This window comes from Hyla sarda, chromosome 3 (assembly GCF_029499605.1).
Source record: "Hyla sarda isolate aHylSar1 chromosome 3, aHylSar1.hap1, whole genome shotgun sequence".
NCBI lineage: Eukaryota > Metazoa > Chordata > Amphibia > Anura > Hylidae > Hyla > Hyla sarda.
In genome coordinates this window covers 111811896-111827680 of record NC_079191.1, presented here as the reverse complement: position 1 = coordinate 111827680, position 15785 = coordinate 111811896, and the positions used below count along the sequence as shown (strand labels likewise).

Sequence of the window (15785 nt, the reverse complement as noted above, 5' to 3'; positions counted from 1 at the left end):
TTGTACTTTTTGATCAAGTTTAAGAGATAATAACCGGATTTTATTAGGGTAGATCACAGATAACACGTTTCGAGGGGTGGGACCCCCTCTTCGTCAGATCCAATGATGTGGCAGATGTGGGAGGCCACTGATTTATGCAAAAAAAGCCAGCGAAATTTAACAGCAATTACCAGGTACAGAATAAAATACATATATGCATCTGTGCAATACAGTTTGCAGGGTGCTGAGGGTATCTCAAATTCAAAGCAAACATACATTTAAAAAAATTACATTTAACACGAATAGTGTTGCTGGCGAATATTCGCAATATGAATTTTATTCGCGAATATCGCATATTCGTGAATTCGTGAATATTCGCGAATATAGCGCTATATATTCGTAATTACGAATATTCTTTTATATTTTTTATTTTTTTCACAGTACACATCACAGTGATCATCCCTCTCTGCTTCCAGCTTGTGTGATGTAAAGAAGGCTCTAATACTACTGTGTGAGACTGGTGTGCAAATTTTCACATATGCGAAAATTAGCATATGCTAATTTTCGCATATGCAAATTTTTGCTTTTGCTAAATTTTTATATGCTAATTTTCGTATATGTTATTTTCGCATACGTGAATTTCGCATATGCGAAAATAAAACGAGAATATTATGAATATGCGAATATTCGCGAATATATGATGAATATTCGTCCATATATTCGCGAATATTCGCGAATTCGAATATGGCCTATGCCGCTCAACACTAAACACGAATAGTATTTAGGTTGCAGATCAAATGAGGTGTTACTACTATTAGCCTGGCCTTCCTTTCGGGGAGCGGAGCAATTAAAAAAATTCAAAGCGCCGCTCTCCGTGTTATGTTGGCATTTCAAAGATAGAGGAACAGTAGGATCGCGGTCCTCTCATGTATGGGAGACCCCTCCTCTGGGTGTCCGGGAGAAAAACGTCCTAAATTACAATGAAGTTGATAGTGGAAGCACATCTCTTCTGTTTGGATGAAATTGATATATACAGACATCGGCATTACAGTAGAGCATATTTTATGCAATAGTGTTGTGATGTCAATGATCCGGTTACAGGAGACAACAGGCACAAACAGGAACCATAGCTGAGATTTAGTGTTATCATATACCATCCATGTTTCACTTTTTCAGTGATAGATGCTGTTGTTTGGGAATTGGTACAGGAACTATAGTCATATTTCTGGGATGTCATAATATTCAGCCATATTTTTTCTATCTCGATTATACATTGTGCTGAGGTATTTACAATATTCACACAATGTTGCAATCATGTGCAAAACGATGCTGATTGTCACCATAGCGTCCCATATAAGACCTATGGTTTAAAGAAAATTCTGTGAGCTATTTAGACATCTATTTAGTCATGGGTTTTAGGGGCCAATGACAGACGTATGGACTGCAAAAATGACGGGCACTCTATTTTCTGCATGTCCTGCAGATTTTCTGTGTGACCACACAGAGATATATATTCTATGTCTGTAAACAGATATGGTGTGTATTTTCTGTATTCGCATTCATATGCCCACACATATACACAAATATATGTGCAGTTGTACACACATCCTCCCATGAAGTTTTCTTTGATTGATTAATGGGCTGGTGAGGGTCATCCCCATTGGTAAGAGGACAGGATGACCCATTCAGTGAATAAGCTCTGTAGCCTCATTTAGCCCATGGGGTTGGACCGATTCTAGTCTGTAGATCCAGTACATCTCTTTTTTTCCAAGAGCTTCCAAACGATTGGTAACATGTGCTGGGATGTAATCAATGGGCAGGATGGATGAAATTCCTGTGGTCCCATTGTGTTTGGTTGGTAACAACCAAAAAAATAGACCGAAAAAATATGGCTGAATATTATGACATCCCAGAAATATGACTATAGTTCCTGTACCAATTCCCTAACAACAGCATCTATCACTGAAAAGTTAAACATGGATGGCATATGATAACACTATATCACCCCATGTACAACTAAATCTCAGCTATGGTTCCTGTTTGTGCCTGTTGTCTCCTGTAACCGGATCATTGGCATCACAACATTCCACAACACTATTGCATAAAATATGCTCTACTGTAATGCCAATGTCTGTATATATCAATTTCATCCAAACAGAAGAGATGTGCTTCCACTATCAACTTCATTGTAATTTAGGACGTTTTTCTCCCAGACACCCAGAAGAGGGGTCTCCCATACATAAAATGACCGCGATCCTACTGTTCCTCTATCTTTGAAATGCCGCCATAACACAGAGAGAGGCGCTTTGAATTTTTTTAATTGCTCTGCTCCCCGAAAGGAAGGCCAGGCTAATAGTAGTAGCACCTCACTTGATCTGCAACCTAAATACTATTCGTGTTAAATGTAATTTGTTTTAAATTTATGTTTGCTTTGAATTTGAGATACCCTCAGCACCGTGCAAACTGTATTGCACAGATGCATATATGTATTTAATTCTGTACCCGGTAATTGCTGTTAAATTTTGCGGGCTTTTTTTGCATAAATCAGTGGCCTTCCACATCTGCCACATCATTGGATCTGACGAAGAGGGGGTCCCACCCCTCGAAACATGTTATCTGTGATCTACCCTAATAAAATCCGGTTATTATCTCTTAAACTTAACCGTGTCCGGCTAACTCTATACTGCTACGATCCCAGTCAAGCTAATCCACAGGAGTGAGCGCTCTAACACACCTTTTTTACCATGTGAACCGGAGCCCCGGGGATCCTTATCCCTTGCATCCTCCTGACGTCCAGGAATCCCAGGACGCCACGGTGTGAGCTGCACCCCCTGATCCTACTATTCCCCTTGAAACGGGATACAAGCATGATATGGTGTTGTGCTCACTGCACAACACCAGAAGGTGAGCAAGTTTCTTTCACCTCTTCCTTTTTCTTTTTATCTAAATACATTTACGGCACATTGTTGCGCTTCCCCTTTGTGTTTCCATCTTTTTTGCATATCAAGCTACTTTTTGATCAAAAAGTATATACTAACAACCTGTTAGTTTTTGAAATTATGCTGAGAAGCAATTCGATCATTATACAAGATTGTAGATGTGCGACCATGTCTGTCTTCTACCTGAATTCACATTGTGTTTTCTATCCGCTCTTTTTTTTTTTTTTTGAACATGTGTCTGCACTCTTCCCCACCCCCTCAGCCCAACCCTATATAAGTAGTAGTTAGCTACACATGGGCCATTTCTTTCCTAGCAGCCTCCCAGTCTGACTGGGAGGGCATGGTATGTGAGATGTAGCACCCTGTTCACACTGGTGTAGTGCCCATAGACTGGTTTGAGTGGCATTGGGGCCGCTTTGCCAGTGGGTCGTTCCCCCTGTGGGCACTGGTGTCGCGGCGGTGGTGGTCGCTGCCCAGTGCTACACCATTTTGTGCTAGGGACGTTAGGGACCCACTCTAAATAGGTGGCTTGACGTGGCGAGTGGGCTTTGTACTTTTTGATCAAAACGTATATACTAAAAACCTGCTGGTTTTTGAAATTATGCTGAGAAGCAATTCGATTATTATGCAAGATTGTAGATGTGCGACCATGTCTATCTTCTACCTGAATTTTAATTTAAAAATCTGTTTAACTTTCTGGCACCAGTTGATATAAAAGTAAATGTTTTCCAGTGGAGTACCCCTTTAAGTAATTCTGGGAGCTGTATATTTAAATGGTGAAAACTTCTGTAACACTTTCCTATTCTGTGGCAACTGGTATATCTGATTATTATACTGGAATTTCTCACAATGCGCTACACCAGTGGTGTCTGTCACAACAGGCTAAAAACTTACTGAGGGGGGGGAAGGTGACACCATTTTCTACCGCACCGCACCGGGTGATTGATGCGTTCACAGAGCCCGTTCCCCTGGGGGTGGTAAGCCATGGTCCGGAGTTTCTTGCAGGCATGAAATTGACACAGCTCTTGGAAGAGTTGGGCCTTGAAGGCCATTCCACGGTCCATTAGGACAGACTCTGGACACCCAAGGGTTTGCACCCAATTGGAGTAGAACATCTAGGCCGCTGTCTGGGCTGTGAGGTCTTTAATGGGTATGACGACAACCCATTTAGAGTAGTTATCCACCATGGTGAGAGCATAAGTGTACCCAGAACGGGTAGGAGACAATTTGAATGCTCTACATTCCGATCCAATAGAATCTTCGCCTTACAGTAGCTTCGGTCTTGTGGACTCCAAAGTGTCTCGATTGATCATGGTATGTGTTGAGGACCATTGGCGCATCTCTTTGGGGAACAAGAATCTGATTAAATTCATCACCGGAGACCGGATCCAAAGAATTTCGTCACAACGGTCCTTTGTGCACAAACAGTAACTTCCTCTGTCGCCACAGACGTCTCAACTTGTAGTCACACTGGGCCCGGCGTGGATGGGTTTGTACCTTTTTCGCCAGAAGGTAGTCCAACAGATCCCCCATGACTCTACTTTTGTCTTGAAGAGTCTTCAAGGTGTATATATCTTCTTTAATCTTTTCGGACCTGGGTTCACCATCCATGGGGGCGGTCACAACATTCTGGTTCAGCAACCGTTGATAGAATGGGGGCATCTCCACATCTTCCCACCCATCTTTGACAGAGGGTTCCTCGCCGGGGGTCATTTGAGACAGTACATCGGCATTGACATTTGACTTGCCGCTTCTGTACTTAAAGGTGAAACTGTAATTGGCTAATCTTGAAGCACACTGCTGTTCAATGGCACCCAACTTGTTCAGATGGACCAATGGGTTATTATCCGTGTAGACAGTGAATGGTGTGGCAGCCAAATAATCTTTGAACTTTTCAGTCACAGACCATACCAGGACGAGACGTTCCAACTTCAATGAGCTGTAATTTGCATCGTTCTTCTCTGCTCCTCACAGGTTACTACTGGCATAGGCAATTACTCGCTCTGGCCCTTCCTAGACTTGGGACTGGACAGCTTCCAGACCTTCAAAACTGGCATCAGTATACAGCCGGAACAGCTGACTGTAGTCTGGATATGCCAAGATGGGAAGATGGGTGGTTCTGTCAGCAGACATTTAAGAGCTCGGAACGCAATCTCTTGTTCTTCGGCCCATTCAAGAGGTAGTCTTCCACTGTAGTTCTCCTTCGCCATACCCTGTAAGAGATGTGAGGGGTTAAGCAATCTGGGCGAAGTGTGGGATGAAATGGCAGTAGTAGCCGGCAAATCCCAGGAAGCTCCTGACATCTTTCACCGTGCGCAGGGTTGGTCAGTTCTTGAAAACTTTCACCTTTTCAAAATTGGGCTGGACTCCTTCTGCACTGACAACATGACCCAGGTAATGGACTTAAGGTTTGAGCAAATGACACTTTGACGGTTTAATCTTCAATTCATGCTTGATTAGGACTTGAAGAACGTCTGACAGATGGCTCAGGTGTTCCTGGTAGGACTTGGAATACACAATAACATCGTCCAGGTACAATAGGACACATTGAAAATACAGCTGTCCCAGGCACCTTTGCATCAGATGCTGGAACATAGCAGGGCCATTGCACAGCCCAAACGGCATACTTTTAAACTTGAACAGTCCCATGGGTGTCACAAAGGTGTCTTTTTCTGGTCCTCAACGGCCATGGGCACTTGCCAGTATCCACTGTTTAAGTCCCATGGGTGGAGAAGTAAGCAGCAGACCTGAGAGCTGTGAGTGACTCCTCGATCTTTGGCAATGGGTAGGCGTCCTTGTGTGTAACATTATTCAGTTTCAATTTGTAGTCAAAACAGAAGCGAATGGCTCCGTCTTTATTCTTGACCAGGACAAGTGGCGCCGCCCAGGGGCTCTGACTCTCTTGGATAACGTCTGCCTCTTTCATGTTGGCCAGCATCTTCTTGATAGTCTGATACATGCCTGGCACGACCGGACGGTGTCTTTGCTTGATAGGTGGACTGTCACTTGTGAGGATTCGGTGCTGGATTATTGAAGTCTGCCCGAAGTCTTTGGGTGCTTGCTGAAAGCCTCATGGTACCTCTTGGCGACATTGATGATACCATTGACTTGGTTACTTGGGGTAGTGTTGTCCCCAAGCTGGAGTTGTGCCCACCAGGGCTCTGGAGGGCTGCCGCCAGATCCTTTGGCCACTTGAGCTGCTCACTGTTGGGTCACCAGACATTTCATCACAATGTCCTTTGACTCTAGTAGGTACAGCTGGGCAACAGGAGTGTATTTGGGCAAGACAGTAGGAGAATCAGACAGGTTTGCTTACCGCACTGGGACTGTCCCGTTGGTGACAAGGACAAGGCTTCTCGCAGCTCAAACAAGAGGATGATCTTACAATTGCATGGGTTCCAGAAGGGTTTGATAGTCCCTACTCTTGACTCCGGGACGTGCATGACACCAGATGATGGTCTCTGTGTTGGGTTGTAAGGTCACCGACCTGATGTCTTGAACTCGTACTCTGCAGATTTCACCTTGCTTGTTGGCAAACTTCTGCTCCGCCTGTATTACTTTCAAGTGATGCTTCGCAGCCCGCTGGACTGAAGGGTTCATATAGGGAAGAGAGGCATGCAAGGCATCTAACACTTCAGTGAAACAATTCTCCAAAATGTTCATCCCCAATATAAACTCTCCCAACTGAATGGTTTGCTCCCAATATCCATGTCTGGGGACTGGTTGCCCATTACCTGCAACTACTTGGAAGCTAACATCATCAGGCTCACACAATAAACTAGCATCCCAATGCTGATAGAAAACACTTTTGGGTATAGTAGACACTTGTGGCCCTGTATCTATCAATGCCTCCAACGGTACACCTTCTACAACTGCGACCACTTGCGCCCACGGGAAGCACCGGACCAAGTTAACCCTTTTAGATACCCACTGTCTGCAGTTCACAATGGCGCATAACAGTCCTTTCTTCACCTCCCCCTCTATTTCACAAATGCCTCGTGTAAAACACTTTCCACTGACAAAGCCCCGTACACTTTCTGGCACAAATTTTATTCGCATCGGCATGCGATTCTCTGACAATACTGGACACAGTTCAGACTGAGGGAGGACTCTAGTCACAAGGCACACACCCGTATTCTGTTCGTGATGCCAAAAGTTGTGGTATGGGGTGTGAGATGCAGGGCAGATGGAATTATCCTAGCCGCAGATCCTTGGTTTATCCTCAATACCATCCAAAGGTATACCGCTGGATCCTGGGCTAGGCACGGGGTGCAATAATGACTCCAATGCCAAGTTACAGACAGCAGTAGCTTTATTGAGGTTAGACAGGTGGAAAAGTCTATACAGTTCAGCCAGGCCCACAGAGGTGACCATTGACTTTAGAGATCTTAAGGCTAAGTTTCCACTTTGTTCTTTTTCTAGCAGTTTTTGGAGAACTGCCACTGCAGTTTTTGAGCCAAAGCCAGAAGTGGATCAATAAAGGAGGAGAACTGTAATTCCTTCCTTTATATGTCCTATTCCTTTTGAATATCTTTCTGGCTTTGGCTTAAAAACTGCACTGGCAGTTTTCCAAAAATTGCCAGAAAAAAAAAACAAGTGGAAACTTAGCTTAAGGGCTTGCCGGGACTTATAGTAGAACGGGACAATTTAGTGCAGGCCACTATGACTAGATGACTGTGACTGACTTGACTTGTGACTGACAATTCTGTGACTGTAGCTTATTTGTAGCTTGTGGCTGCAGGACTTGACTTGAGGCCTCCTATGACTCCAGACACACTCCTAGACTCGACTGCACTGGACCTCAGCTTAACAGAAAGAGAGAGAAGAGACTCCTCCCAGGGATTTTATGGGGGAGACACTGGTGGAATCCCATTGGTCACCCTTAAGGGTTTCACTCTGGGTTTGTCCTTTGCCGTAGCCAAAGGACACTTTTTTTTTTGCAATTAACCGGCAAACAGCAATGATAAACAAAAATAAAGAAAACATAAACATAACACCTAGGCCATCTAGCCACTTCACCACACATGTAGCATGCCCTGACTATTAACTGGGGGGCTTTTCCCTGCCAGTTTAAACACAATAAGTCCGGCAGCCTTATAAGATACAGTTCACATTTGAACATAAAGTCCCATTCATACAGCCACCTGCTGTATGTTACCAGAGCTATTGCTCTCATTCTGGGAGTCCATGCTTGTGTCCTTTGCAGCCCTTGCTGTGCCCGCCTGGCAATGGACACGATGTCTCCCCTTCTAACAGCCACTTCTGTCTAAGGGAGAGCCCAGACTATTCTGTTTTTCTGCTTTTTTTAAACAGACTTCCCCTCTCTGCTACCTCATAGATTAGGCCCCAGGTGGAGGTTTCTTCAGGATCAGGTAGGGAAATGCACCCTTTCCTTGCCACACTGTCACAATATGTACATGTGGCGACACTTAAGGGAGGCTGCCTGACAGGGCAGCAAGGGTATGAGGTAACAACTCCCTTACTGGGCTACCACAGGTGAACATGGTCCAAAGTGTATCATTTTAATCATATGGACTTACAGAATAAACAGAATATGTCAGTTTTACCAAATAGTGCACTGCATAGAAACAGAAGCCCCCAAAAGTATTTTTATTTTATTTATTTTTTTACTTTTGCCCCACACATATAATTTTTCTTTATTTGTTTTACTGTAGATTTTGTTGTAAAATGAGTGATGTCATTAGAAAGTACAATCGGTGGCGCAAAAGACAATCCCTACAGACCTATGGGTCTGTGGGTCTGTGTGTGGAACATTGAAAGCGTTATGGCTATAAGAAGGCAAGGAGGATAAAACAAAAGTTGAAAATTCAAAAATCCCTGGGGTTAAAATAGAAAATTCTATAAAAAAAAAATCTTTATAAACATTTTTTAACACAAAGACTTGATTCAATCTGTAGGTCATTTTCTGATAACACATTACCTTTAATCTGTTAGTGTTAAAAGACAGATTAACCTCCTTAAATGTATGGCACAGAGGAAAGGTAATTAATGCTCAGCGCCGTACATTTACACCCAAGTGATGAGAATTGGGAGGCGGCTGTCATACACTGCCGGGCTCCTTCCACAACTGTTGAGACTGGAGAAGCAAGGTTCAATGTTGGCAGTTGAAGGCTAGGATTCAACTGAGGTTTTTGCATTGCATTTTTTTAGGCTTAAAAACTCCAGAAAACTGCCACTGTTTTTCCCTGTGGTTTGACTTTTTTTCTGAGGTTTTGTTGGGTATCAAAAAAAAAAAAAAAAAAAAAAAAAAAAAGGATGCAGTAGTGATGGAAAAATGTATTTAACAAAATTTTTATTTTTTATAGCGAAATTTTTATTAATTTTTGATAAAGTGTGTGTGTGTGTGTGTGTTTCACTTTTTTTTCTCTTTTTTTTTTTTTTTACATTTTTTAGTTGTACTACTACTCCCAGCATGGAACAGATCTCTGGCACCCCGGTGTTCCGAGCATTTATGTTCAGAACACCAGCTGTGCTAGGCTTTGTAAGTGGAACTACATGTGAAGTGTGGAAAGATGATTTCTCACTGTACAGCATATGCATATGCTTTTGGGAGAAGCCAGAGTGCTAACTGAACGATACATTAACAGCGTATCCGTTATTTGCTCTACTATACTCAACTATGATTGACATTTGGCCCCTTCGCTTTGTGGCTCTTCCTTTACATAGCAATATCCATGACCAAAAATGGGCTGCTTAATCTAAAATCCATCGCCTGTTCGGACCCAGTCCGTCCGGCCCTGGAGGGTTGTACAGAAAACAGGGGTATCAGACTGGGAACAGACTAAAGGGACTAACTCCAGACGTAGTAAAAAAAAATAGAAACATTTTTTATTTAGGCTACTTTCACACTGTCGTTGTGCCCCGATCTTAAACAACTGTTAGGCTCTTTTTTTGGGACAGGGCACAACGGGCAATAACGGGTCCAGATGTATCCCATTTACTTTAATGGGGTCTGTCGGGCGCAGTTATTTTGTAGTGGGAGTAGCGGGAGAAAAAGACAGCACATGCAGTAATTTTTCTCCCGCTATTCTCCCTGGCCCCCTGATGGCCAAAACACTGCCGTGTCTTAACGGCAGTGTGAAAGTATCCTTAGCTGTATGTGCAAGCAACATTTCAATTTCCCAATTTTCCCAAGACTTCCCTATGGTTAAAAGGTAACTCCGGTCCTAGACATTTTATCCCTAATCCACAGAATAGGGGATAAGATGTCTCATTGTGGTGGTGGTGGTGATGGTGGTGGAAGGGAGGGATAGTCTGACTGCTGGGACCCCTGAGATCTCTGGCACCCCAGTGTTCTGAGCATTTATGTTCAGAACACCAGCTGTGCTAGGCTTTGGAGCAGCCGTGGTCGACATGCCCCCACACATTTATGTATCTCTGAATCTTGCATAGAGTAATCCGGTACAGAGCGGAGATCACACCGTGCAAGCAGATTACTGGGGTGTTGGGCAGGAGATCATGGGGGGGGGGGTCCCAGCGGCCGAACAATCAGACACTTATCCTCTATTCTGTGGATAGGGGGTAATGTCTAATACCAGAGATCCCCTTTAAAGGGGTTCTTTGGTGCTTATACATCTTATCCCCTATCCAAAGGATAGGGGATAAGATGCCTGACCCCCGGGATCTTGCACGCGGCACCCCGTTTGTAATCAGTCCGTGTGACGTCACGCTCCGCTCCTCAATGCAAGCCTACGGGAGGGGGCTTGATAGCTGTCACGCCCCCTCCCGTAGGCTTGCATTGAGGGGCAGAGCGTGACGTCACACGGGGGCGGAGGCGTGACGTCACACGCCGCCGGCCCGGTGGTCGCCTGTAATCAGACCCGGAGCGAACACGCTCCGGGAACTGATTACAAACGGGGTGCCGCGTGCAAGATCCCGGGGGTCCCCAGCGATCAGGCATCTTATCCCCTATCCTTTGAATAGGGGATAAGATGTATAAGCACCGGAGAACCCCTTTAATCCCTATTATGAAAAATCACCATTTTAATGTCAAAAGGAAAAATGAACATTCAAATCTACTAGCACCACTGGATGAAACAGTGAAAAACAAATAAACTGGGCAGGATTGCTGGTGAGCACTTATTACAAATGGCATGTCTATTTACTTTTGATCAACAAATGAGATATTGTCCTTTAGTTCATGCTTCATAAAGTTCTGAAGAAGGGCAGCATACCCGGGCAAGCAGCCATTTATAAGACGTTCACTGTCCTGTCAACAATATCCCAGCAGAATGAAGTTCTTAGGAGCTTGTCTGCTCTGTCTCTGGTATACTGGAAATGTTTTGGGCAAAAACAGAAAATACTACATTGGAATTAAGGAAATAAATTGGGATTATGCTCCCAGTGGCAAGAATATCATTTCTGGAAAATCCATAGCTGATGACGTGTAAGTATCTGCTATAGAAATATATTGTTTTCTGATAAATATGAAATAGTTATGATGAATCCATGATCCAGGGCTATCTATATGTGGACTAGTAAAAAATTTACTTATCTATGTGCACTATACAATACTATAATGTACAGTACAGTTTATTGCTACCTTTTACCGGCACAACTAGCAAAACTGATGCATAGTAATACAGTACTTCCTATATGAAGCACGAAAGTCTTCCAGCTGTTGGAGCTACCTTGGCAGTATACAGACTGAAATAAGTGGTTGTCTACAGATTTGCAGATTCCTTGCCAACCTTTACATGTATCATTGGAATTTTTAGTGAATAAGTGGTAAGTGCTTTCAGCTGGATTACCCAATGAAATAATATTACAGGATGTGCTCATGAATCAACTGTTATTGTATAAACGTTAATTTTGTTTATATCAAAGAAGATAAAAATCAAAACCATCAAGTTGTACAAGGCTATAATACAGCGCCCATACATCTATAAGGGTCATACTTTACCTCTATTTGCATCTTACAACAGAGCCATGCTCCACTGAAAGTTCAAATACACAGATTCTAATACCCAATATCGGAGAGGGAACATACTGTATACTGATACCCTAAGTACTCCTAGGATGTAACATAATGGACAGTACTCTATCTCCTAATACAGCAGTCAACTACAACACCTGTATATGAAACAGCTGCAGCAGACACATATATTGTGCAAAAGTAACAATCTTTAATGGTTAAAAAGGAAATACATAGAAAACATACACGTTAAAAGCAGAGATATGGCGACGGTAACAATAGTATATACTAGTCCCATGCAAGTACAAGAAAAAGTCCAGCTTATCTCTCCTATTCTGGTACACGGACCGATGCCCGGCTGGGCACCAACTAGCAAGAAGAAAGGCAGGAGGTTCAGCACTTCGATAACAAGCAGCTTTATTGAAGATTCAACACACAGTAAAAGTGGTAGTCAGGCGTGTTTCGAGCGCATGCGCTCTTCCTCGGTGACCTTCGGTCACCGAGGAAGAGCGCATGCAGTCAAAACGCGCCTGACTACCGCTTTTACTGTGTGTCGAATCTTCAATAAAACTGCTTGTTATCAAATTGCTGGACCTCCTGACTTTCTCCTTGCTATATACTAGTCCCATATGTATGGACATACAGACTGCTGAACCAGCACAAATAAATAGTAAACGGAAGAAGGACATGGTCCGAAACGGTCATAGGGGTGGACGTCTCCTGGCTGCACTTTCTGCTCATACATGTGGGTATTTGGTTCATTGCACTGTTGTTGGCATACATGCAGCTATATGTACTCTTTGCACTGGCACTTTATTTATAGCGTATAGTGCAATTTGCCGATACGCAACGTTTACTATTTATTTGTGCTTGTTCAGCAGTCTGTATGTCCATACATATGGGACTAGTATAGACTATTGTTACCGTTGCCTTTAAGACACCCATTTTTTCAGTTGCCATATCTCTGCTTTTAACATGTATGTTTTCTATGTATTTAGATTATAACCATTAAAGATTGTTACTTTTGCACAATACCTGTGTCTGCTGCAGCTGTTTCATATATAGGTTTTCCACTGAACGTTGCACTATGTGGCTATTATCCCCTATCCTTTGGATAGGGGATAAGATGTCTTGGGGCAGAGTACCCCTTTAGGGCCCCTTCTATAATGTAAAGCAGTTTATCTATCTCTAGAAACTGTATATATGTAGTCCTTGAATATGCCAATGCCCATTTTAAAAATTGGCAACACTCTGCGCTCTTTCCATCCATTCCATTCCCTGATGCTTTCATAAAATGTGATCTTTTGCCTATACAGTTATGCCAGCAAATACCTACAGACAGCCCCAATGAGAATAGGCCGAGTCTATAAGAAAGCTGTTTACGTTCAATACACCAATGGCTCGTACACAGAAGAAATCAAGAAACCAGACTGGCTGGGATATTTGGGCCCCATCATAACAGCTGAAGTTGGTGACACGTTGACAATTGTTCTAAAAAATTTTGCATCCCGACCTTACTCCATGCATCCAGTTGGAGTGCAATACACAAAGGCAAATGAAGGTGAACTTGTTCTATTTTGTAGATTGTTCATATCAAACCTATAAAGCCAAATTTAGGAAAGCAAAATAATAGATGCATTATTAAAAATAATCCTAGGACTTTAAAAATATTTTTAGAATTAGGATATGTTTATATTTTTTTTATATAAAAGTCAATATTTCTTGGAAAAAGCAACTTCATATAATGATGAAAAAGATTTTTCTGTGATTTCAGACACATATTTTAATTATAAGAAAAAAAAAACAGGTAAGAAGCAACACATTTTCATAGGAAGTTTTGAGCATAATGATAACACAATCTGGACTCAGTAGTTAGTATGGAGTCCATATTATTTTGGCCATATAAGGGGTCATTTACTATTGTATCGTTTTTTTTATGTCGGTTTTGGCTGTTTCCCGACTCCTTTTTCCCTTCACATTTATTAAATTGGCGCACATTTTACGAGCAATGCTTATTTTCGCACGCACAATGTTTTCGGGCGCAAGACATAAATTAATAACCCGAGCAGGAAAAATTCAAGTTCCAAGCTCAGGGACTGTCCAGGCATGCTGGGAGTTGTAGTTCGCAACACCTGAAGGGCCAGATGTTACAGAACTACAACTCCCAGCATGCCTGGACTGTGTGGGCATGCTGAGAATTGTAGTTTTGCAATATCTGGAAGGACACAGACTGTATAGTGGTCTCCAAATTGTGGTCCAGATGTTGCAAAACTACAACTCCCAGCATGCCCAGACAGCCTTTGGCTGTCTGGGCATGCTGGGAGTTGTAGTCTGGAGGCAGCGGTGGAGACGATCCTCACTGCTACCTCCACCGCTGTCACTGCCTGATGCTTACTGCAGGTTTCCGCCGCCATGATGATGCCGCCGTAGGTCCCGTCTGCAAGTCCCCGCAGATGCTGCAGCCGATATTGGTAGGTACCCTTACCCCCTGCCACCACCGCAGCCATCTACTCCCTGCTCTGTCCCGACATCCAGGGGCTGGCAGAGCAGGGATTTGAACGGTAACCACCCCCCTTCCTGCCTCCAACTGCCATTGGTCAGTAAGTAAACTGACCAATGGTAGGGGATAGGAGGAAGAGAAAAAAAAACAACCTGGTTGCAAGTTGTGGGTTTTATAATGGTAAAAACCCAACTAGTTTTAGTTGTTTTTTTTAAATAAATTGGTAGGGTTTGGCCAAAATGTCAGGAACATGCCCCTTTTTCGGTTTCCTAAGCGAAAATGTCGGGAAGGTCGGGAAAGTATGTTGCATAAAGGCGCACGATGTCTGCGCCATGGCGCACATAGCTTGCGCAGGCGCAGACATTGTGCGCTTTAAATATTGCAAAAAAAAAAAAAGTCAAATAGCTGTAGGTTTATAGAAGTGTTTATAGAAATTGGTGGGTAGGTATTGCCTTTTCCATATTACTCTGCTAAATAGGCAGTAACGCTTTCTAATAAACTAATGAGCAATGTGCACATACTGAACAATATAGTCATATATACCATATATACTCGAGTACAAGCCGAGTTTTTCAGCACGATTTTTCGTGCTGAAAACACCCCCCTAGGCTTATACTCGAGTGAACTCCCCCACCCGCAGTGGTCTTCAACCTGCGGACCTCCAGAGGTTTCAAAACTACAACTCCCAGCAAGCCCGGGTAGCCATCGGCTGTCCGGGCTTGCTGGGAGTTGTAGTTTTGAAACCTCCGGAGGTCAGCAGGTTGAAGACCACTGCGGCCTTCGACATCATCCAGCCCCCTCTCACCCCCCTTTAGTTCTGTACAGTACTCACCTCCGCTCGACGCTGGTCCGGTCCTGCAGGGCTGTCCGGAGAGGAGGTGGTCCGGTGGGACAGTGGTTCCGGGCTGCTATCTTCACCGGGGAGGCCTCTTCTAAGCGCTTCGGGCCCGGCCTCAGAATAGTCACGTTGCCTTGACAACGACGCAGAGGTGCGTTCATTGCCAACGTACTTCTGCGTCATTGTCAAGGCAACGCCTCTATTCCACGCCGGAAGCGCGGAGAAGAGGCGCCCCCGGTGAAGATAGAAGCCCGGAACCACTATCCCACCGGACCACCTCCTCTCCGGACAGCCCTGCAGGACCGGACCAGCGCCGAGCGGAGGTGAGTACTGTACAGAACTAAAGGGGGGTGAGAGGGGGCTGGATGATGTCGAAGGCCGCAGTGGTCTTCAACCTGCGGACCTCCAGAGGTTTCAAAACTACAACTCCCAGCAAGCCCGGGCAGCCATCGGCAGGTTGAAGACCACTGAGGGCGAATTATGAGAAGAGGATGATGAAGGGGGGTGTGTGGGATGATGAAGGGGGGTGCATGGGATGATTACAAGGGGATGATGAAGGGGGGATGTGTGGGATGATGACAAGGGGATGATGAA

At 43.9% G+C, this 15785-nt stretch overlaps 1 protein-coding gene across 1 annotated transcript in view; it reads left to right on the top strand.

The window, feature by feature from the left end:
* The first annotated feature begins 11170 nt into the window (after positions 1–11170).
* LOC130360985 (ceruloplasmin-like) overlaps positions 11171–15785 on the top strand; it is a 118154-nt gene continuing 113539 nt past the window's right edge. The window contains exons 1-2 of the mRNA XM_056563547.1: positions 11171–11325; positions 13170–13414. Of these exons, the coding sequence (XP_056419522.1) occupies positions 11171–11325; positions 13170–13414 (400 nt within the window). The remainder of the gene's footprint in view (positions 11326–13169; positions 13415–15785) is intronic.